This window comes from Elephantulus edwardii, unplaced genomic scaffold (assembly GCF_000299155.1).
Source record: "Elephantulus edwardii isolate Elephantulus edwardi_28Jun2011 unplaced genomic scaffold, EleEdw1.0 scaffold00131, whole genome shotgun sequence".
Taxonomy (NCBI): domain Eukaryota; kingdom Metazoa; phylum Chordata; class Mammalia; order Macroscelidea; family Macroscelididae; genus Elephantulus; species Elephantulus edwardii.
In genome coordinates, this window is record NW_006399881.1 from 8,603,090 (window position 1) to 8,628,405 (window position 25,316).

Consider the following 25,316-nt stretch of genomic DNA (forward strand, 5'->3'; position numbering starts at 1 on the left):
ATGTTCTATTTGGAAGGAAGACCATAAGGACAAATATGAACAGACTGAAGTGAAGAGAAAATGACAGGTCAGTTCAGCAGTTGTCAATAATTTGTGTAAATGGTGATAAAGGTAAAAGATGCATTAGAGATGGCGAGCTGGGAAGTGTCTTTGATATTTATTGCTTGCCTACTTTAGGGAGCTCTGGTGGCCTAGTGGCAGGAAGCTGTGCTGCAATCCCATAGGCACATAGTTTGAGTCCACCAGCTGCTCCATGGGAGAAAGATAGGCAATCTCCTCTTGCACAATTAACTGCCTCTGAAAACCCACTAGAGGGTCAGCTATGGGTCTGTTCTGATCTGATGGTACACAAAAACAACAACAACTACATGTGCTCGGTTCTGTGTCAGATGTGAGGAATGCAATAATTCAAATAGCTAAGTTCTGTCCTTAGGGAGTTTACCGTCTAGTAAGGGAGAAATTGATAACGAGTAAATAATAATATAATCAGATACTGTGATAAGTCTTATGCTTGACAAAAGAAGGGTGCATGGGAAAGAGAGACTACGAGGGTGGTGGGGGTAGTATGGGGGTAGTCAGGGAGGAAGTCCTTTAAGAAAGGCCCCACTGACTTAAGAGACGTACAGAATGGGAAGGGTTTGGGCCTGGGAAGCACCTTCTTGGGAAGTTTTCAAATGCCTAAAGCTGGAAAAATCTTGAAAAATGGTGATGGTGGTGTGGTCAGTAAAAGAAAGGCAAGTATGGTAAGAATTTGGAAGCAGAGGGGAAAGAAGCTAGGATTCATTGATTAGGTTCGGGAGCTAGGCGGGCCCAGATCGGACAAGGTCTCATACGCTATGTATGGTAAGGAGTATAGACTTCTTCTAAGTGAAACAGAAATTCATTGCTTATGTCTAACTTAATTTCTTAATAGATTTTTCCTATCTGCTGAACTATTGATTGTCATATTTTCACTGTCTAGTATGATAAGTGTTCAATAACTCTATGGCACTACAGACGGGAGTTATTTACATCCTAAGTAGTGGTCATAATTTCTCTTCTTTTTGGATTACAAAAGCAAAAATATTAGAAGAAATGACACTCGCCTGAGGTAATTCAGACACAGCTGGAAAGCGGGGAAAGAACAGGAACGAAATGAAGCAGAAGTTATAGGGTTTTCTCCCTTCATTTCTTCAGTAGTGCTCAAGGTCAGCACAAGCAGGTGCTATGCTGGGGTATGTGAGGAGAATAGTACTCCTTAAAGTGACTGAACTGACCAACAGAAAGGCAAAGATTAAAATAAGGGTTCTGCAAATCCAGAAAACTTAGTTTGAGAATAATGCATTTCAGAAAAAGTAAAGAAGTCGTGGTGAGATTCTAGTTCTTGCAGGGAACACCAGTTTCAACCACCAAACAGGGTAGATGAAAATGAAAATGCAACTCTTGGAGTAGATAAAAGGGGAAAACAGCTCTGTACGTGACTAACCTAAGCAGCTGCTCCAATCAAGTCCCTCTGCAAGTTATGTCCCTTTCTTGGGGAAAGTTTATACTTTTCTTCTTAGCATATGCTCAGAAAACAAGTTCTGTGTATGTTAGCAAGTCTAACGTGCCGAAGACAATCTATGAGTCTGAAAAGAGGATCTGATGTTTCTCTACAAACAGACAAGAGATTCCAGCTCAAACAAGAACCTTTAATTGTACAGAACGCAAGCACTGCTCAAGTCACTATTGATAGGTTTTCTCAAATAGCCAGTAATAATGCATACTTTTTGCATCTTTTGGAGTTGTTCAAGACCGAGTTAAAAAAAAAATTCCAAGATAACTTAAGTCTAAAATATAATAATGTTTTCTGCTAAAAAAGAAATTTTATTTAATTGGAATTAAAATGAGAAAAAAATAACATTACCAGCACCTACTTACAAATTCTTGTCATCCCCCCCTTTTCTTAAATGCCATGAACGATTTAAAAAAATAAAATCTTAAAACAAGGATTCTAACCACTGTATTGGGAAAGGGATAGTATTCAATGAACAGCTTAGTATCTCTTGTCCAATGAACAATGATTTTAAATATTGCTGCACTGATTCCCTTTTGGGTTTTAGCAAAACCTCTTACCCGGAGTCCATGGAAACGAGGATTACTGTAGAAGAGTTTCATCTGCTCAGATGGAAGTGGTCCTAGCACCTTCTGAATGGTAAAAAGTTGGTCAATTTCACTTTCTCCAGGAAATAAAGGCTGTCCATCACTAAGTTCCCCAAGAATACAGCCCACTGACCACATATCTACAGATTTTCCGTAGGGAGCCCTGAAAAGCAAAGGGAAAGATTATCTTTGCAAGTGAAGAAATGCAATGTTAAAAAAAAACAAAACAAAACCATTATTTCAATAATTCCCAAGAGATTAGTGATTTAAAGTACATTTATGTATTCAAGGATTTAAAATATTATGTAGGAAAAAAGTAAGGCTGAAAAAGGGGAATTACAGATAGCCAAGTAAAAATTCAGAGCAGAAGTGAAACAAACCCAAGCAAATAAAACCATCAATTTACTAGCAATGTAGTTAGTACACACTGATTTGCAGTCTATTCACATCTGGGTACATTTTGAACATGAATGGCATAATAAACCCTACCACAGAGCACACGTCTGATGAGTAACACCTCACTGCAGGGAATGAAATACTCCTAAGAAGTATACTTTCCAGGCAATTATCCTTTAGTTCTCAAAATGTCAAAAAGTTACATCTTACAATTTTTTTAATTCAGTCCATAAAAATGTACTACTGACAACAAACAACCTAATTTTAAAAAGAAACTGGAATAAACCTCTCTTCAAACCAATTTTTTTAAAAAGACCAGCAAACAAATAAAAAAAAAAAAAAACAACCACCAAACACAATAGACTTTTTTTCTTTAAAATTTTTTTTTTAAAGGAAGGGAAACAAATGATCAATAAGCACAAGATGCTCTAAGTCATTAGCTATTGTTGTTGTTGTTGTTGTTATGTGCCGTCGAGTCGAGTCCTTTGTGACTCATAGCGACCCTATGGACAACAGCCCTAAACCCTGCTCTATCCTGCGCCAACCGCACCGCCTCTGACACACCCATCCCGATTACCCCAGTCACGGAATCAATCCACCTCACAGAGGGTCTTCCCCTCCTGCTCCGTCCCTCTACTCTACCCAGCATGATGTCCCTCTCCAAAGACCTGTCTCTCCTTGCAACATGTACAAAGTATGTCAGATGAAGCCCCAGAACCTTTGCCTCCAAGGAGTAGCCTGGTTTAACCCTCCCCAGGATGAATCTGTTTGTTTTCTTGGCAGTCCATGGTACATTCAATACTCTTCTCCAACACCACAGCTCAAAGGCATCAATCTCCTTCTATCCTCCCTAGTCATTGTCCAACTCTCTGATGCATAACAAGTAATTGCAAAGACCAAGGCCTGTATCAGACGCACCTTAGTCTCCAGAGACACACCGTTGCTCCTGAGTACTTCAGAGAGGTCCCTAACAGCAGACTTTCCCATCGCAATACGTCTTTTAATTTCCTGGCTGCTGGTGCCAAGAGTGTTGACTGTGGAGCCGAGCAAACGGAAGCTGTGTACAATCTCAATCTCTTCGCCATCCATCCTGATGCTACCAATTGGTCCAGTGGTGAGAATCTTTGTCTTTTTGACATTGAGCCTCAGTCCATACTGAAGGCTGCAGTCCTTGACCCTCTGCAGCAAGTGCAGGAGGTCCTCCTCAGTTTCAGCAAGCAGGGTTGTGTCATCTGCGTAACGCAGATTGTTAATAGATCTTCCACCAATCCTGATGCCACAATTCTCCTCATAGAGCCCAGCCTCTCAGATAATCTGCTCTGCATACAGGTTGAAAAGGTATGGAGATAGGACACATCCCTGGTGTACACCCTTCCCAATTTTGAACCATGCACTGTTACCCTGCTCTGTTCTGACAACTACCTTTTTGTCCAAATATAGGTTTTGCATTAGCATGATTAAATGTTCTGGGATTCCCATTCTCCTCAGAGTCAGCCACAATTTATTATGATCCACACAGTCAAATGCCTTTGCATAGTCAATGAAACACAGATAGACATTCCTCTGGTAGTCCCTGCTTTCAGCTAAGATCCATCTGACATCAGCTACAATATCCCTAGTACCACGACCCCTTCTAAAGCCAGCCTGGACTTCTGGCAGCTCTCTGCTGATGTGCTGTTCCAGTCGTTTTAGGATAATCTTCAGTAGAATCTTGCTTGCATGTGAAATCAATGATATTGTTCTGTAGTTTACACAGTCTGTTGGTTCACCCTTCTTTGGAATGGAAATAAATATAGATCTCTTCCAGTCAGTTGGCCAAGTGGTTGTTCTCCAGATTTCTTGGCACAACTTGGTGAGCACATCCAGGGCACCATCTGTTATCTGAAATACTTCAATTGGTATACCATCTATTCCTGGGGCCTTATTTTTTTGCTATTTCCTTCAAAGCAGCTTGAACTTCTTCCTTCATCACCATAGGCTCTTAGCTATTAGGGAAGGAAAAATGAAAACCACAATACGATTAACAACTACAAAGGAGCCCTGATGGCTTAGTAGTCTGATGTTCAAATCCACCAGCTGCTCTAAGGAAAAAGATGGGCAAACTTCCTGACTTTGAAAACCCACTGGAGGATCAGTTCCCACTTGATGGTACTCAACAATAAGTATCAAAACCCACTGGTATTGAGTTGACTCTGGACTCACTATGACCTTCCATGGGGTTTTGGAAGCTGTAAATCATAACAAGAGGAGACTGTCCATCTTGCTCTCATAATGAGGCTATTGGACTAGAACTGCCAATCTTTCAGATAGCAGACCAACAAATTATGCACTAGGCCATCTGGTCTCCATTTGGGATGGCTATTATAAAAAAAGAAAATAGCAAGTGTTGACAATGATGTGGAGAAACTGGAGCCCTCATCTTCTGCTGTTAGAAACATAAAATGATCTAGCAGCTAAGGAAAACTGATTGTTGTTGTTGTTGTTATTGTTACGTGCTGTCAAGTCATCTGACACTCATAGTAACCCTATGCACAACAGCTCGGAAGCCTGCCCTGTTCTACACCAGTCTCACTGACTCTGACACATCTACCCTTATTGCCCTAGTTACTGTATCAATTCACCTAATCGAGGGCCTTCCTCTCCTGTGCTGTCCCTCCATCTTCCCAAGCATGATGTCCTTCTCCAAGGATCCCTCCCTCCTGGCCACATGCCCAAAGTATGTCAGCTGGAGCTTCAAAATCCTGGCTGGCCTCCAAGGAGAAATTTGGTTTGTCTCTCCAAGACAGAACTCTTTGTGTTCTTGGTGGTCCATGGTATGGAAAAGACTCTTCTGCAGCACCACAATTTGAAGGCATCGAATCTTCTTCTGTCACCCTTAGTCACTGTCCAGCTCTCTGATGCATAGCAACTAATTGCGAAGACCATGGCCTGGATTAAGCACACCTTAGTCTCTACACTGATAGCATTGTTTCTTAGCACTATGGAGAGGCCCCTGATAGTGGATTTACCTAACGTAATTTGTTTTTTGATTTCCTGACTGCTGGTGCCAAGAGTGTTGATTGTAGAGACGAACAAGTTATAATTGTTAAGAATCTCAATCTCTTTTCCATCTATCATGGCATTGCTAATTGGCCCAGTGGTGAGAATCTTTGTCTTCTTGATGTTTAGCCTCAATCCATATTGAAGAGTATAAACCTTTTGAAGCAAGTGTTTCAAGTCTTCTTCAGTTTCGGCAAGATTGTGTCATCTGCATAATGTAGGTTGACGAGTCGTGCTCCAATCCTGATGCCACATTCCTCCTCATAGATTCTGCACATAGATTGAAAAGGTATGGAGATAGGACACATCCTTGATGCACTCCTTTCCTGATTTTGAACCATACAATGTTTCCTTACTCTATTCTGAGGCCTGCTTCCTGGTCCAAGTATAGGTCTTGCATAAGCACAATCAAGTGTTCTGGGATTCACATTCTCCTCAAGGTTAACCACAGTTTGTTGTGATCCACACAGTCAAATGCCTTTGCATAGTCAATGAAACACAGATAGACATTCTTCTGGTACTTTTTGCTTTCTGTCAAGATCCACCTGACAGTGGCAATAGACCTCTTCTAAATGCAGCTTATAATTCTGATAGTTCTCTGTTAATGTATCGTTGCAGCTGTTTCTGGATAATCTTCAGCAGGATTTTGCTAGCATGAGATATTGTACGATAATTTCCACACTCTGTTGGGTCACCGAGGGTTGGTGTTTTGTTTTGTTTTTAAAATGAGAATAAATATGGATCTCTTCCAGTCACATGGCCAGGTAAACTGGTATGTCCTCAAAAAGTGAAACAAAGAATTACCATGTGACTTAGTAATTCCACTCCTATGCGTATACTTGGGAACTGAAAGCACAGATTTGAATAGACACTTGTACACTAATGCAGTTATTGTACTGTAGCTTTATTCCTCTATGTTCTTAGTAGACAAAATGTAGAAACAATGCAAGTGTCTATCAGAAGATGAATGGATAGGCAAAATATAATCTGCACCTACAATGGAATATTATTCTGCCAAAAGAGAAATTAAGTCCTAATATATGCTACAAAATGCTGAACTTTGAACATATTATTATGCTGAGTAAAATAAGTCAGATACAAAGGGATAAATAGTGCAGGAAATACGTAAAAAGAAAATGTTTGGCAGCAAAAGTTTACTAGTGGTTACCAAGAGAGCAAAGTGGGAGGTATAGCTCAAGTGATGCTGAGGGAAAGGAAACATTTCAGGGAGTAGATAGTGGTGGTGGTAGGACATCATGGTAAATGTAACTGTAACCCATTGTTACTATGGTTATTGTGTACCACTGAGTTAGAACTGACTCATAGCTAACCCTCCAGCAGGTCTGCAGAGGCAGTAAAATACATCGGAGGAGACGGTGATCTTCTTCCCATGGAGCAGCTAGCATATTTGAACTGCATACCTTTGAATTGGAGAGCAATTCCTTACCACTAAGCCCACCCAATAGTACATGAAAAGTGGTTAAAGTGGATAATTTTCATATATACATGAAATACACACACACACACACACACACACACACACACCTCTGGTGTTATACTACTAGCCTAAAGGCACTTGGTTTGAATTCATCAGCTGCTTTGTGTGTGTGTGTGTGTGTGAGAGAGAGAGAGACAGACAGACAGACAAGCTAAGAGTTGGTTCTAACTCAATGATACATAACAGCAGACCCTTGATGAGATGGATTGATTCAGTAATTGGGGTGGTGGGAGTGTGTCAGAGACAGTGAGGTTGGCACAGGATAGAGCAGGATTTAGGGCTCTTGTAAACAGGGTCATGGCTCGATGGCACATAACAACAACAACAACAACAAGAAGCCATAAAAATCTAAAAACCAAGGGAGCTCTGGTGGCCTAGTGGCAAGAAACTGCACTGCAATCCCAGAGGTACATGGTTCTAATCCGGCAGATGCTCTGCTGGAGAAGAAGAGGCAATCTCTTCCTATACCAGTCAGATCTGATTTGATGGTACACACACAAAAATAATATAGTAAAATAAAAATTTTTTAAAAAATCTAAAACCCTTCATTTAGATCTTTCTGGTACTTTGTTGGGAAGGAAAAGACACAATGCCTTTCTTTGCTTCCCTATCTGAATATAAAAAACTTGTTCAATTATGCTAGATGGAGAACCCTATGGAAAATCTGCACATACTCACTGTACGCTATTTCTTTTCTGTCAACTTATTTGAATAATTTATGCAGCTGAAACTATTTTGAATGTCAAGGGCAAAGCCTCTAGAATGTACACAAATTTAAATTCTTAATGTAAAATAAAATATCAACTAATTTCAATGTAATTTTAACAAATAATAAGGCCCTTCAACTAGTCCTTGGCAATCATTTAATTAGCAATATTCAGTTAGTTGCACCCAGGTTCCCACACTCTGGCAGCTCCTACACACCTATGCACATAACCTCAAGCTTCTGAAGTTTTACAGTAAGACTATCCTCAATGAATTTCTCTAGGCTGTCTTATAGGCAAACCATAAGCTTTCCAACCTTGGAAGGAGTTCTAAGAATTATCTACTTAATATTTATTTTTCTTTGGGATAAAACCAAAACAGGTACCACTGAATTAATTCTAACTCACAGGGACCCTAGGACAGTCTAGTATATTCAAGTTCAAACCTTTTGCCCAGTGAAAACGAACTGGGCATCCCAATAAAGAGGTACCCAGAATAAAAATATGGAAGCAAAGAAAATAAATTCTAAATCTAAGTTTAAAATTTTGCATGCTAATTTTAAAATCCACCCACACAAAAGCTCTTGATTAAAAGAAAATAAAAACCAAACAAAAACCCCCAAAACTTTCCATAACTGATTGTTGTTGTTGTTGGTATGTGCCATCGAGTCGTTTGCGACTCATAGCGACCCTATGCACAACAGCCCTAAACCCTGCTCTATCCTGCGCCAACCGCACTGCCTCTGACACACCCATCCCGATTACCCTAGTCACCGAATCAATCCATCTCATAGAGGGTCTTCCCCTCCTGCGCCGTCCCTCCACCCTCCCAAGCATGATGTCCCTCCCCAAGGACCCGTCCCTCCTGGCAACATGTCCAAAGTATGTCAGACGAAGCCCCAGAATCCTTGCCTCCAAGGAGTAGCTTGGTTTAATCCTCTCCAAGATGAATCTGTTTGTTTTCCTGGCAGTCCATGGTACATTCAGCACTCTTCTCCAGCACCACAGCTCAAAAGCATCCACTCTCCTTCTGTCCTCCCTAGTCATTGTCCAACTCTCTGATGCATAACAAGCGATTGCAAATACCATGGCCTGTATCAGGCGCACCTTAGTCTCCAGAGAGACACCGTTGCTCCTGAGTACTTTAGAGAGGTCCCTAACAGCAGACTTTCCCATCGCGATACGCTTTTTGATTTCCTGACTGCTGGTGCCAAGAGTGTTGACTGTGGAGCCGAGCAAACTGAAGCTGTGAACAATCTCAGTCTCTTCGTCATCCATCCTGACGCTGCCAATTGGTATCTATTTGCTCTAGGTTCTTGAAAGTCAAGAATTACTACCATGTGCTTGGTAGACATTTGGAAATTGTTAAAACCAAAACAAACCCAAGGGGTAAATTATGATCATCAGAAAAAGTGTGTTGTTTTTATAGGCTGCCAAGATGAAAATGACTGGTAAGTGACTCCCCAGCAGGTTTTCAGAGGCAAAATTTCCTTCTCCTGTGGAGTTGCATACCTTTGGAATTTCAGTACAGTTTACTACCATTAGGCCACCAGAGCTGGCTGGTCAAATATAGACATTTATATTGCTATTATATAAAAAGGGAGTTCTAGTGGCATATTCCTTAGGGAATTGATTTGCTGACGCAAAGATGACACCTCTCTAATGGTTCAAATCCAGTAAGATCTCTAAGGGAGAAAGATGGACAATCTCTTTCTGTGAGAATACAAGGTTTAATGACAATGAATAAATGATTATAAAAAATGATCTTTTAATTTTCTCAAGGTATATTCAAAGCTGTGGAATAGGTGAGTCATATGGAATTTCTATGTTCAGCTTTCTGAGGAAATGCCACAATGTCTTCAAGAGTGGTAGTACCATTTTACAATCCCACAAACAATGTATAAGAGTTCCTATCTTGCCTCATCCTCTCCAACATTTATTACTTGCTGCCCTGCTAAACTTTGCCACTGCTACTGGGGTAAGATGGTATCTCATTGTGGCTTTGACTTGCGTCTCTCCTATTGCCAGTGATTTTGAGCATTTCTTCATGTGTCTGTTGGCCATCAAAATATCTTCCTCTGTGAAAAGTCTTTCCATGTCTTTTGCCCATTTTGTAACTGGGTCATCAGTCTTTTTCTTGTGGAGGCCTTGTACACCAATGTTCATAGCAGTATTATTCACCATCGCAAGAACATGGAAACAGCCCAAATGCCTATGGTATATTCACACAATTAAAGACTATGCATTACGCAGAAGCAATGATTTTGTAAATCATTACCTAACTTGGGAGGGACTGGAGAGCATTATGCTAAGTGAACTAACACAGTCCCATAAGGAAAAATACTGTAAAAGACCATTAACGTAGAAAGAGATAATGAATAAAATGTGTATGAGAACCTAAGAGGGGAGGGTGGAAGCAGAGGGGTGAGGATGGGTGGGTGAGGGTCACACAATTTGATGGGTGGAGGGAGGGGTGAGTAAAAGAAAAGGGAATGGTCCAGTGTGAAAAACAACATATGAACTTTCTAAGTAAACCAGTATAACATAAAACTTTTATTTTAAAAATTATCTTTTAAAAATTAAACTAATCATGTCCCCCAGACAAAATGGATATTTATGTGGTCCAACTATATATATGCTCCAATATATGATCCTTTCTCCCATGGAGCACATGCCATCATGACTAATTTTATTTATTTCTCAAAGGGGGAAATGCAGCCTGAAGAAAATACTATGACTTGGGTAGGTAGACAATCATTATCACTGAAACGACATGATGAAGATTTGGCAATAAGTTAAAAGCTATTAAAAGAAAAGACCCTGGTGAAAAGGCTTTTTTCTGGAATTACAGATGACTGTGACAGCACTGAAAATGGCAGGACAGGACAAAGATTCCTGAAGAGAATCATCAAGGTACTGTTAGTTTGAATGGCCATTTATCATCAAAAGAAGAAAAACGCTCACAGTTCAGAAGTTCAAGTGGAAAATGGCAATTGATTTAATGTTATCATGTGCCTAGTCAAGTGTTGGGCATAAGAGATAACTTAATACCGAAAACTCACTGCTACTGAATCCATTCCGACTCATAGTGACCCTGTAGGAGAGTGGGACTTTCAGAGGGTTTCCCAGGCTGCACTCTTTCCAGGAGGAGCGCTGGAGCTGCTGTCTATAGTGTGCTGCAGTGCTAACCACCATACATATTCACCAGTTAACTCCACCGAAAGATGGGTGGCCTTCTCCCATTAAGATTTATACCGCTGGAAACTCAAAGGAGGGCCAATATGACTCTGAATCAATTCAATGACAGTGAGTTTGAACCTGAATCTTTACAGAAGCAGATCTTCAAATCTTTCTCCCATGAAGTACTGGTTTGACCTATAGATCCTTAGGTTAGCAGCTGACATCGTTAAACCAGTGCCCTTACCGAGGCGCCACATAAGTGTCTTGTTAAGTGAACAAATGAGGCGTAAACAAACCGGCCCCAAACATAACAGTCTATAGCCAGAATGCCAAATTATGTTGCTCTCCACATTCTTGATGTGGAAGATTATTAGCAAAGAGAGATGCAAACATTCTTCCCATTTCTGGTCACATTCTATTTTGTAATGTGACTGCCAATTCTGTCATCATGAAGTTTATTTTTCTACCCCTTGAATCTTGTGCTTTGGTTGATGAGACATTAGCAAAAGCCATGAAAGCATTAAAGTGCCTTTGCATTACGGTTTCCTTGCTCCTGCTGCAGGACATTCTTCTACTATCACATGAAGAGTCCTAGACTAGTCGACTGGAGGATGCCACATCATGGAACTGAGGTGACCGGTCCCTACATAGGCTTCCTATATGGCCAAACCCTAGATGACAGTAGCTGCATGAGTAACTTCAGGAGCAACAGAAGAACTACTCTAGAGAACTCAAACCACTGACCGTCAGGTCCATGGCCAAATGAAATCATGGTTGTTTTACACTGTTACATTTTTAGGTGGTTTGTTATAATAGAGAACAGACATATTTAATTAACTGGCATTCTTAGTTTCCATAAATGACACTAATGATACAGGATCAGCAGATGTACAGATGTCATTTTGTCTGTTTTGGAAAAGGTAACTTACCCAAGCAAGAGTTCCGGTGAGCGATACCACCTGGTGGCCACATACTCTGTGTAATTAGCATTGTTGCCTTCTGATAGATTCCTGGCAAAACCTGAAAGATAACAAAACCCAAAAGGTGAAATTTTGAAAAAGGAATAATAATTTCGTGGTGGCCAAATATTTCAGTATTAGTAATGTTTTAAGTGGAACAGAATGACTGATAATTGACATTGTTGTTTTTTTTTTACTAATAGTGTTCTTATTATTTTTAAGTTAGCTGATTGCTCAAATGGCAATTAAAATATAAAATATATTCACTACAAATTTAGTCTCTCCCTTGTGCTAAAGACATCTATGTTTCTTAAGTATCTCACATTTTTATAATCATCCAGGGAACACTTAAAAAGTAGTATAAAATAATGCAAATCTTAGGAACAAATTGCAATAGGAAATTCAAATCTTAGGAATAAAATGATGTTCACACAAGCAGCTAGACGTAAAAGGTAAACTAACATATAATACAATATCAATAATTCTGCTATGTGGAACTTACATAGTATTTGTGTGTCTCTGGAAACTCTATAAATGTACAGAAATGATGTTAATTAGGGAACAGAGTTCAGGTCTTTTGATCTTAAGGTTGTTATGAGCCCTATTTGACTTGGCGACACTTAACCACTAAGTGAGACTAGTGCTGTTTTATCTGGAGGAACACTCTTCCACTTTGTACCTCACTCTTTTGTCAATGTGCTATATGGAATAACTTGGGTTTGCTGTGATGCTGAAACTTGTGCCACTGGGGTAACAAATATCATAATGGTTTCCCATTTTGGACCATGCTTGTTGGAGCTCCAAATTGTACAACAGGTTTGGAAGCAGGCATGGCATCCACTTCTAAACCTCATGCTTCTGGAAACTCTATGAACTTGGAGAATGATGATAGTTATGGAAAGGCAGTAAGTCTTCTGTTCAGAGTCACTATGAGTCGTGGTCGATTTGACGACAATGAACAACTAACAACAACACTGTTGATCAATCCCAGTCATTACATAAACAAGTACCAGTTGACAGTGATGGAAACAAAGTAGAACAAAATTATTTTTGCATCCTAAAATGTCTAAGATACCTGTTACACCCACTGCCATCGATTACGACTCATAGCAACCCTGTAGGGTTTCCAAAGCTACAAATCTTCACAAGCCTGTCCCATATGCTTCCTGTGAGGTAGCTAGACAGCTGGAACTGCTAAACTTCTCGTTAGCAGTAGAAGGACTTACCACTGTGCTAGCAAAGGCCCTTGAGAAACATATTACTAACAACCAAATCCAACTCACAGCTGTTGAGTCAATTCTGACTCAACGGGGACCCTCCGTTGGGTTTCTGAGGCTGGGAATTTCATTGGAGGAGACCACCTCACCTTTCTGCGGCAGAGTATCCGACCAGTTTGAACCCTCCTTCAGTTAGCAGGAGCCCAACGCTTAACCTACTACCCCATGAGGCCCTTCAAGAAACACGTGATCTTATCACTTCATAGACCTTTCCCGTGTTCTTTTAAAAGGTTTTTTTCTTCTTTTTTTTTGGGGGGGGGCGTCACTGCAGAGCCACAAAATAAACAGCAGGATTAACTAACTACTCATGTAACTCACCAAAAGCAACACAGATCACTTAAATAGTCACCAAGAAAAAGAACATTAAAATGAGGGGGTGTCACTCTTGAAAAATGGAAAATATCATTTAAGAAATAAAACCTAATGATAATGAAAAGTAAAACCATTAAGCTCCGTTAATCTATGTATACATAAAGAATAATTTTTTTAAAAAGATGTATATTTGTGTGTGGGTTCTACATGCTCTGTGAGAGAAAGCAAGTGCAAGCTTCAGTGGGAGGCACACATAGGCCTCACACTGTGCTCGCGGCCGCTCAGTTCTCTTACCATTCATTCAAGCAGTCCTTCCTTTAGTAAATGCTGTTGGACTGGGCTCCTCTTTTCCTATTAGCAACTTTTACAGGCCTTTCTTTTTAGAACTCGCTTTAGAAATTTCAGCCACTTTCGAGTTTAAGCAGATCACCTACCATAGATTCACGAGGCATAATAAATGGAGCATGAGATGCATAAAGTCTCAGTAATAATTGCAATTACGGATGGGAAGTCAGGCATAGGCATTATTCCTGAAAAGCATAATGCTAAAGAAATTTAAAAAATGCCAAGATAAAAATCCTTCAGATACCTTATTCAGTATTATATAAAGATAACTATTGCATATACACAATACATCATATGTGTGTTTCATAGGCATAATTTTTTTGTTTATAATTAAACTTAGAACAATTTCTATACATACTAAAACCAGTTTTTATCCTATAACCCAGAAGGCCATAGAGATTATTTCTTGCAAACATCGTTTCATAAAATATATGCATATGCATTTATCTGCTGTGAAGACTCTAAACAAAAATACTATATGATGAATTAAGGAGTCATGGTCATCTGATAGTTAAGTACTAGGCTTACTGAAAAGTCAGCCATTCAAAGCCAAAACCTGCTCTACAGAGAAAAAGATGAGGTGGTCTTCTTCCCTAGAGATCTACTGCCTTGGAACCCCTATGGCACAGTCCTACTATGTCCTATATGGTCACTGCGAGAATTCAACTCAATGGCAGTAAGTTTTAAGATACGATGGATTTTAATAGTAGTATACAATACTATACAGACCAGAGAAGAATAGAATTCATTGAGCAAGCAGTTTCTCAACCAACAGGATCCTCCTCTACTAAAATGAGTCAAACATTAAAAAAAACAACCTAATGACGAAAAAGCAACCTGTGCATTAATACTAATTTTGTAGAGATCATGACTCCAATTTCTTTTTCACTTACCAAAGTCGCATAGTTTCAGAACATCATTGTGGCTGATTAAGAGATTTTCTGGTTTTATATCTGAAGGATCAAGATTAAAAACCATTATTAAAAACACTCCATTTTCTGCTGATTGACACTGTTCCACCCCATAACTGCACTTAATTAGAAAAATCCAAAGTAATTTGAATGGAAATCTGTGCAGCAAAAAGCACTGTAGCACATTTGATGCTAGTACAAAAAAGTTTCAATTAATTGCATTTCTAGAAACACATACATCACAAATTTAAAAAGATTTTTTTTTCCTTTAAATCATAAAGGAATTGGATCTCTGAAAATAATTTAATGACTGTATCTAGGTCAACACATTTCAAGGAACTATTACTAATAAACTAATAATATAACTATTTGGAGATAGAATATAAAAATTTTATAACTTCAAGGTTGTTGTTGTTATATGCTGTCGAGTTGCTTGCGACTCATAGTGACCCTATGTACAACAGCTCTAAACTCTGCTCTGTCCTGTGCGAATCTCATTATCTCCGACACACTCATCCCGCTTGCCCCAGTCACCGAATCAATCCACCTCCCAGAGGGCCTTCCCCTCCTGCGCCTGCCCTCCACCCTCCCAAGCATGATGTCCTTCTCCAAGGACCAGTCTCTCCTTACAACATGTCTAAAGTATGTTAGACGGAGCCTCAGAATCCTTGCCTCCAAGAAGCAGCCCAGTTTAACCCTTTCCAGGATGAATCTGTTTGTTTTCCTAGCAGTCCATGGTATTCTCAATACTCTTCTCCAGCACCACAGCTCAAAGGCATCAATTCTCCTTCTATCCTCCTTGGTCATTGTCCACAACTCTGATGCATAACAAGTGATTGCAAAGATCATGGCCTGTATCAGACGCACCTTAGTCTCCAGAGAGACACCACTGCTCTTCAGTACTTTGGAGAGGTCCCTAACAGCAGACTTTCCCATAGCAATAGTCTTTTAATTTCCTGGCTGCTGGTGCCAAGAGTGTTGATTGTGGAGCCAAACAGACTAAAGCTGTGAACAATCTCAATCTCTTCACCATCCATCCTGATGCTGCCAATTGGTCCAATGGTGAGAATCTTTGTCTTCTTGACATTGAGCCTCAATCCATATTGAAGGCTGCAGTCCCCTACCCTCAGCAGCAAGCGCTTAGGTCCTCCTCAGTTTCAATTTCAAGGTACTTTACAAATATATGAGAGCAATACACTTTTCTTTTACATTTAGTTATCTTTTCAGCATTTCTGTGTGGTTCACAATTATAAATGTCTAATGCTGAGGCTATCTATATTGGATGAGTCAGGGTACAATTTCTAATTTTTCCACAGATCTTTTGAAGATGTGGTAGGAGTTGAGGAGTAGAAATACACAGAAAATGGAATTGAATTCCATGAAAATCTATTTTAAAGTATGTTACCCATCATTTATAACATATGATAGAAGGGAAAGAAGCAGAGGTGAAATCTGTAGATTTTAGAATCTTGGTTTCTACTGTGTATTTTCAACCACTATGTTGTTGTTGTTGTTATGTGCTGTCGAGTTGCCTGAGACTCATAGTGACCCTTTGTACAAAAGCTCTAAACCCTCTCTATCCCGTGTCAATCTTATTGTCTCTGATACACCTACCGCTATTACCCCAGTCACTGAATCAATCCATCTCTTCTAGGGTCTTCCTCTCCTGTGCTGTCCCTCTATCCTCCTAAGTATGACCTCCCTCTCCAAGGATTGGTCCCTCCTTGGTCCAATGTATGTCAGATGAAACTTCAGAATCCTTGCATCCAAAGAGCAGCCTGGCTTCACCCTCTCAGGGATGAACTTGTTTGTTCTCCTAGTAGTCAATACTCTTCTCCAGCACCACAGCTCAAAGGCCACCAATTCTCCTTCTATCATCCCTAGTCATTGTCCAGCTTTCTGATGCATGGCAAGTAACTGCAAAGGCCATGACCTGCATCAGGCACACTTTAGTCTCCAGATTGACATCATTACTCTTCAGTACTTTGGAGAGGTCTCAGACTTTCCCAATGCAATTCGTCTTTTAATTTCCTGGTTGCTGGTACCAAGAATGTTGATTGTAGAGCCAAGCAAACTGAAGCTGTTGACAATCTCATTGTCTTCACCATCCATCCTGATGCTACCAATCAGCCTAGTGGTGAGAATCTTTGTTTTCTTGATGTTGAGCTTCAATCCTTATTGAAGGCTGCAGTCCTTGACCTTCTGCAGCAAGTGTTTCAGGTCCTCCTCAGCTTCAGCAAGCAAGATTGTGTCATCTGCATAATCTCCAATCCTGATTCCTCCTCATAAAGCATAGCCTTTTGAATAATCTGTTCTGCACATAGATTGAAAAGGTATGGAGATAGGACACATCCTTGCTGCACTCCTTTCCTGATTTTGAACCATACAGTGTTTCCTTACTCTATTCTGATGACTGCCTCCTGGTCCAAGTATAGGTTTCACATAAACACAATCAAATGCTCTGGGATTCCCATTTTTTCAGAGTCAAGCACAGTTTGTTGTGATCCACACAGTCAAATGTCTTTGAATAGTCAATGAAACACAGACAGACATTCCTCTGGTAGTCTTTCAGCCAAGACCCATCTGACATTAGCTATAATATCCCTAGTACCACGGGCTTTTCTAAATCCAGCCTGCACTTCAGGCAGTTCTGTGTTCATGTGCTGTTCTAGTCATTTTTGGATAATCTTCAGCAGAATCTTGCTTGCATGTCCTATCAATGATACTGTTTGATAATTTCCACTTTGTTGGATCATCTTTCTTTGGAATGGGAACAAATACAGATCTCTTCCAGACAGCTGACCACATGGTTGTTCTCCAGATTTCTTGGCACAACTTGGTGAGCACATCCAGGGCAGCATCTGTTAGCTGAAATATGTCAACTGGTATACCATCTATTCCTGGGGCCTTATTTTTGGCTATTTCTTTCAGAGCATCTTGAACTTCTTCCTTCATCACTATAGGCTCTTGCTCATACGCTGTTTCATGAAATTCTTCTGTGTCTGCCAATTCTTTCTGGTACAATGACTCTGTATACTCCTTCCATCTTCTTTTAATCCTTCCTGGATCATTTAATATTCTGCCCAAAGTATCCTTCAGTATTGTAACTCGAGGTTTGAATTTGTTCTTCTGTTCCTTCAGCTGAAGAAATTCTCAGTGAGTTTGGCTCTTTTGATTTTCTGACTCCAGCTCCTTGCACATTTCATTGTAATACTTTGTCTTCCCATACTGCCCTTTGGAATCTTCTGTTCAACTCCTTAACATCTTGATTTCTTCCCTTTGCTTTGGCTTCTTGGTGCTCTAGTGTAATATTCAGAATTTATTCTGACATCTCTCTTGGTTTTTTCTTTCTCTTCTGTCTTTCTTTTTTCTTTTTTATTTAAAACTTCGTTAATAAAAGTAAAATTTCAGTACTCTGAGAATGCAAATACAGAGGAACTCCTACACAGGGTCAGAGTGGAGCCTGGACCTCAGAACTTCTATCTCCATTGACTGAAATGAGCTTGTCTTTTTTTTTTTTCCATAATTTTAATGAGCATTACAGAGATTTTGGATTTCCATTCATTCATTGCTGCACTTCTCTCCTCGCCCATCCCCCCCGCCCCCAGTTCGCTCCTCTCTTTCAGAAGTAAAAGAAACACTCCTTCGCTGGTACACAATGCCCCCGCACCCCTCCCACCGCCCCAAGTACATTCCACTATTAAACATCTGGTCTTCTCTCATTAGTGTTCAAGGCCTGAAACCTGTTCCTGAGATAGTTTTGGAATTCAGGCAGGATAGACTCAAGGTCAAATTTTGGTTCTCGTGGACTTGATTTAATTTTCTTTAGTTTCAGCTTGAACTTGCATATAAGTAGTTGGTGGTCTGTTCCACAATCAGCACCTGGCCTAGTTTTCACAGCTGATACTGAGCTTCCCCAGAGACTCCTTGCACAGATGTAATCAATCTGGTTCCTATGCAGTATACGTTTAACCAAATCACAGTATCACTATAGAAATACAGCTAAATCAGTTGTTAACATCATCAAACTGTAATGCATAACTTTCAGAATAATCATCTTAGACATTAAAGGACTATTTGGTTTAGCTATATTTCTATCTAGGCTACCAACAAAACAACCTTGATAGGGGTACTCATACAAAAGACAAATGAGATGGAAAAATATAGTTTCCTTTTAGGAGTTGGTATTCTTAATATGACTTTGAAACTAGTCGTAAAGTTGGACTAGGTTTAAAGTTACAATCTTCGTGTGTTTGTACTGATAAACTAAAATTTGATATCCATTTATCTGACACTGGCAAAGATAAGTGGATATTGCAACATTTTCTGAGAAACATTTAAAAATGTCATTATTTTATAAATTTGTATGCCACAACAAAGTCTAAAATTCTAGTGTGCAATTGAGATTAGAAGATAAATTATGCAGCATCAAATACAGTACTGAGCAAGTAATTTATTTTTGTTACCATAAATCACTTACCTTATGGTCGTAAAAGACAAAAGAATGACCTATGTGGGAGGATAATCATGGTCTTTAGGCAAGATCAAAGATTGTGGGTTCTTTGAACAAACTAACCAAGCAGTTGAGGAAGATCTATATTGGAGATGGTTATTTAAGGGGGAATGAGAGGTGGCTGTCTATCTAGAAGATATTTAGAGGCCAAAGTCTTATTTGAGTTGTTCATTACCTGGTCTACCTGGAGGACTTTGTTCCCCCCTCTACTTCCTAACACATGAGCTTTGAAGTTCACTAGGTGTTCCATAGTCGAAAGAGAATCTAGTTATGCAAACACTAGAGATCTCACCACAATATCCAAAGAAATTTGTAGGCCATTCCTTAGGTGATACAAATGAAATCTGGAGGACAAAAGATCTTATATTCTATACTTCTAAACTGTGTTTCATTTACATGGAAATGTTAGAAATATTCTTAAGCTGGGAGCATGTGAAAAATTCCATGTTTTATGTTTTATTTAATATTTTCTATTTTAAAAAATCCCATACTCACCTCTGTGAACAATGTCATTCTTATGGCACCAGTGAATTGCTTTGATTAGCTGGTAGATATAGCTTTTTACTTTTTCAGGTGGAACCCCATTTGGCATTTCTTCCAGCAATTCCAGCATATTCTAAATATCAAATAAGGTGTCATTAATCTTTAATGTTAGGTAGTCCAATAAATCATTAGTAACAATTTTAAAAAGCATCTTGAATGATGAGTCATCTAATACAGAGCATGAGGTTTTTATTGTTTTGCTTTCCCTTTAATGTTGAATAAGTATATTGTATTGGATCAAGGTTTTCTTTTAAAAGAAATTTTGTTTTTTACTACTCCCCATCACTGCCTCAAGTAACTCTGTGTACTTTCCAGCCCTCTCAAGGCCCTCCAGTCATCATTTTAGAACAATTTCAAGGGAACGGTGATAAACACTGGAGATAAGATATTGTAATGTACAAAGGGAGGAAAACATTTTAACATAGTATTTATCATAATAGTGTACATTGTTGGTATTGTGAATCTTTTAATAGAACTTTCCAATAAATTCAAGCCTTGTAAATATTTGTGAAACCCCTAAACCATCTTCTTAAAAGAAAAACACAAATTAAAATTATTCTTAAAATTAGAGCTGATTAATACATTAATCCACAGCAAAAAAAACTAAAACAAGCTAGAAACATAGAAATAAAAGTTCAGAGACATCAAACAAGTAAAAACTCATTCACAAGGTGGAGTCATATACATCATTAAAAAAACGGTTAAGTCAAGGAGATGGAATCAGTTAAGTGGGGAAAGACCGTTTCTTTAACAAATAGTGTTGGTGGAATTGGAAAGCCATCTGCAGAAAATTTAAGCAAGACTCACACCTCACAACTTATACAAAAAACAACTCAAAGTGGATCAGGGACCTAGAAATGAAACCAAAGACTGTAAAATTCATCAGAGTAAAGCTAGGAAGAACTCTAGAGCTCTAGTCCACAGCATGAACAGTCTTTCAAGCATAAGAAAAAGCATATGACCAGGACAGAATGAAATAGAGAAATGGGACCTTCTAAGATTCAAATTCTTATGCATATCAAAAAACTTCTCCAACAGGGTAAGAAGGAAACACACAGACTTGGGGAAAAAATTGGCAATGGCAATAGATAAAGGACTCATAACTAAAATTTATACAATACTCCAGAACCTCAACAAGAAAAAGGTAAAAAAACTCAATCACAAAATGGGCACAGGAATATGAATAGACACTTTACAAAAGAAGACATTCAGATGGCAAACAGACACATGAAGAAATGTTGAAAATCCTTAGCTAGTAGAGAGATGCAAATCAAAATAGCTTTGAGATACCATCTCACTCCAGTAACAATAGCAAAGTTCAACAGGATAGCAAACAACAAATGGTGGTGGGGTTGTGGAGAGATTGGAACTCTTATTCACTGCTGGTGGGAATGTAGATTGGTACAACCACTATAGAAGGCAGTCTGATGCTTTCTCAGAAAGCTGGAAATAGAAATAGGGTTTGACCCAGCAATTCCACTACTGGGAATATACCCTAAAGAAACCAGAGCTTCCACCCGAACAGATGTATGCACATCCATGTTTACTGCTGCATTATTCACAATAGCAAAGAGATGGAAGCAACTCACGTGCCCATCAACAAATGAATGAATAGAAATTGTATGGTATATTCACACAATGGAATATTATGCAGCACTGAAAAACAAGGAACTAATAAAATATTATACAACATGTGTGACCCTAGAGGGCATTATGCTGAGTGAAATATCTCAGTCACAAAAGGGCAAATATGGGGGAGGGAGGAGTGGGCAGAGAGAAAAATCCAAAGAATGGAAATCCAAAGTCTCTGTAAATGTTCATTAAATGAATATAATTTTAAAAAAAACCCAAAAGGACTGTGAAACACCATTGTTATAAAACAAAATTAGCATGTGGGTTGGGGGAAACTGAGAAAAGAAGGGCTAAATAATGAATAATGAATACTGTATTGGAACAGATGACGGAAAGAACTGTTTCAAAGGAATACATGATTAGGCATTATCTGTATGACAACAGTCCAGAATAAGAGGTGTATGGTAAAATGGACTGGGTGAGGGGGGTGAAGGAGGATATCATACAACAATGAATGTTTTTAAAAGTGAACTGGGGGAAAAAAGTGAACTGGAGGGGAAGGGAGGAAAATGTACAGCAATGAATGAATAAAAATCTAACTTTTCAGTGAACTTTTCTTAAAATCACAATAAAATGGGGGGGGGACTAGACAAGAATTCACGAAATACTGAACAACATGGCTGAATCTAGAACACATTATCCTGAGTGATGTCTGTCAGCCACGAAAGGACAACTATGCTATAAAACCACTAATATAAGAAGCTAAAGAACGTTTACACTCAGAATAGATCTTGGAGGGTTAACAAAGATGAGAAGGGATTAAAAAATGAAAAAATAGGTAAGTTGGGTGAAGGGAAAGGTAGTATAAGAGTTTTTGATTAATTTTTAATTATAATTACATTATAAAACCAAATGTCTATAAATTATTGAATGAAAAGCCAATAATAGTATCTGTAAAGTATTACATACAAAAACAAATGTTAAGAATTTTCTTGTGTGGAGCCAGGGACTATTCTCAAAATCATGCAGTATTTTTTTTAAAAATAGAAAACTCCACTTGAGCAATCTCCACTGAATTCTTAACATAACCAAATATTTTCCATTCCCTCCATGCAAAAAATGACTATTGTCTACAACAGGAAGGCCTAGGACAGGAGTTCTCAAAAGGTGACCCGCAGCTGCAGCTACCTCTCCGGGGCCTGTACTGAGATGTTATTTGCGTTTCCCATTGCAATCACAGTTACACTGACAATACAAAAACAATGGTGGGTGAAAGTGCTGGCACTTCAGAACAGATCAAGGTCTTGGAGTCTTCGATGCCGTATCTCATAAGATGTAATTTTATGAGGACATCCTTAATAAAGCAGTAGGGATTACGTTGCATCTTGATTCCTGCATACACCTCCTAAGAACTTGTAAGCTAATGTGAGGAATCTGCTACCTTTGAAAGCCTGATGGTTGTCTTGAGGAAAAGCAAGCAAGTGACCAAGTTGCAAGTACTTTTTGTGTAAAACACAAGTTTTATATGAAATAATGACTGTCATACAAACCGTGGCTATTCAGGCAGATAGTTCCTCAAAAACAAAGGCTCTGTCACTTCAATGTCATTTCTTTTTTTTTTTTCCCCAATGTCATTTCTAATGCGAAACCTATACTTGGACCAAGAGGCAGTCATCAGAACAGAGCAGGGCAACACTGCATGGTTCAAAATTGGGAAAGGTGTACGCCTTTCTTTTTACATACTTTTTCAACCAGTATGCAGAACAGATTGTCTGAGAGGCTGGGCTCTATGAGGAGAAGTGTGGCATCAGGTTTGGTGGAAGATCTAGTAACAATCTGCGTTATACAGATGACACAAGAGCAAGTTAGAGACATCTAATTGGACTTTTGTTTCTTGTCTTTATTTTTTACGTATAATACCCTTAATACGATCTCCTAACTTGTCAAGTCCTCCATCATTAGTATTCAATGAGGGAAATCTACTATTGAGATGGACTATAAATTCAGATGGAATATACTCTAGGTCATATTTTGATGCTCTACTTGCTTTAATTTTCTTTAGCTTCATTTTGAATTTGTATGTGAGCTATTGTCTGTCGTACAGATGGCGCTGGGCTTGTGCAGACTTATGAAGTGAGCTTCTCAATCACCTCCTTCTACAGATAAAGTTGATTTGGTGACTATGTATTCTATGAATGGAGGCCATGTGTAAATAATCGTTTATTTTGTTGGGAGAAAAAAAGGCACTGAATATGTCCACGGTCTTGCAAAATTCTACCAAGTAGGCTGTTAGTCTTTTTGATTATCAAGTTCCAGTTTTCTAGTTAGGGATTCTTCTTTGTTGTTTCCAACTTTGACATTCCAATAACCATTAATTACCAGCATATCTTGAATGCATGCTAGATCAATTTTACAGTGTGGAAGTTGGTAAAACTCTTTAATTTCTTTTTCTTTAGCATTAGTGGCTAGTGCATAAATATGAACAGTTGTATTACCTAGTCTTCTTTTATGCTTATGGACATTCCTATCATTGACACTATATGGATTTTATCTCATAGTTTATTATCTTTTACTTAAGATTAATGTGGTAGAATCGGTATATAAGAGAGATGTGGAACCTGAATTGTTGGAAGGTTATTAAAATGTTCTAAGGCGTGAGACAAGAACTGTGCTTATCCAATTGTGCCAATGGAAACCAAGGAAAGAACAGATTTTAAAATCTACCAGTAGTCTCTTTAAATGTAAACATTTTGTGAAACTACCTATGTACCCAATACAGTTCATTTTTATTTAAAACTTTAGTAGTTTATCATGCATTCATCCTTCAGATGTGAACTGAGAGCTTATTCTATCTTAGAATAGAACAATGATTGTAAAATGTTGAGGTAGGAAAGGTCCTTATCCTTATCTTAGCATCGTACTCCCAAAGAAGGACAGCTCAGCATGATCTAAAATGTGGATACTTGCCAAATCTGTTGTCCTCTGGGCATCTTTTGCCTTTGCCTCCTGAGACTCATTGTCAATTATTAATGACAGGATGTGGTTAATAACTATCAGGTGTGATGATCATCGTCTTACAAACCACAGGGGAGGAGAAGAATGTCAAACCTGGGGGCAGGAGTCGGGGCTTGAAGGGGTAGTCAGAAGATTCAAGCCCTAGTAGCAGCTCTGGTCACTTAGTGGCAGAGATCTCAGGAAAGGCCAAATTGTTTCTCCCAGTGAGGAAATAGGTTCACAAAGGAGATTTCTCCATTTCTTCTCCCAGACTAAATTATTATTACCCATGAATAATCACTATGATAGAACAGAAATTTTTTAAAAAGATACTCTGAATGAAATGTGTCACAATTTTATTACTTGGCTGAGAAAAGGGAAACTGCACGATTCTCTCTGATAACTGAAAAAGAAAGAACATCTGATTTTCCGTGGGATTTTAGTACAGCAATTCTTTTCTTTAAAAAACTTTTTAAATTTTTTTATTAATTTTAATGAACATTTACAGAGATTTTGGATTTCCACTAATTCATTGTTGCATCTTCCTCCCTACCCCTCTTTTATTTATTTTTTTAAAAGCAACATTTAATTTTCTTTTGGTGGAGAGTAAAGTACTTTATGGGAAATATGCAAAATGACACAGAAAAAAAAAATCAAAGAAACAAAACCTGAAAATGGATTTTGGAAGGTAAAACAGTGATCTGAAACTGTTGTTGTTATGTGCTGTCGAGTCGCTTGCGACTCATAGCAACCCTATGTACAACAGCCCTAAACTCTACTCTGTCCTGTGTCAATCGCACTGTCTCCGACACTCCCATCCCAATTATCCCAGTCACTGAATCAATCCCCCTCACATAGGGCCTTCCTCTCCTGCGCTGTCCCTCCACCCTCCCAAGCATGATGTCCCTCTCCAAGGACCGGTCTCTCCTCACAACATGTCCAAAGTATGTTA

At 38.9% G+C, this 25,316-nt stretch overlaps 1 protein-coding gene across 1 annotated transcript in view; it reads right to left on the reverse strand.

Moving 5' to 3' along the window:
* The window catches only part of CDKL5 (cyclin-dependent kinase-like 5), a 150,553-nt gene that overhangs the window by 40,681 nt on the left and 84,556 nt on the right, over positions 1–25,316 (reverse strand). Inside the window, exons 5-8 of the mRNA XM_006893829.1 lie at positions 19,751–19,871; positions 14,725–14,784; positions 11,868–11,958; positions 2,095–2,284 (exon numbers count right to left, since the gene is read on the reverse strand). Coding sequence (XP_006893891.1) covers positions 2,095–2,284; positions 11,868–11,958; positions 14,725–14,784; positions 19,751–19,871 — 462 coding nt within the window. The remainder of the gene's footprint in view (positions 1–2,094; positions 2,285–11,867; positions 11,959–14,724; positions 14,785–19,750; positions 19,872–25,316) is intronic.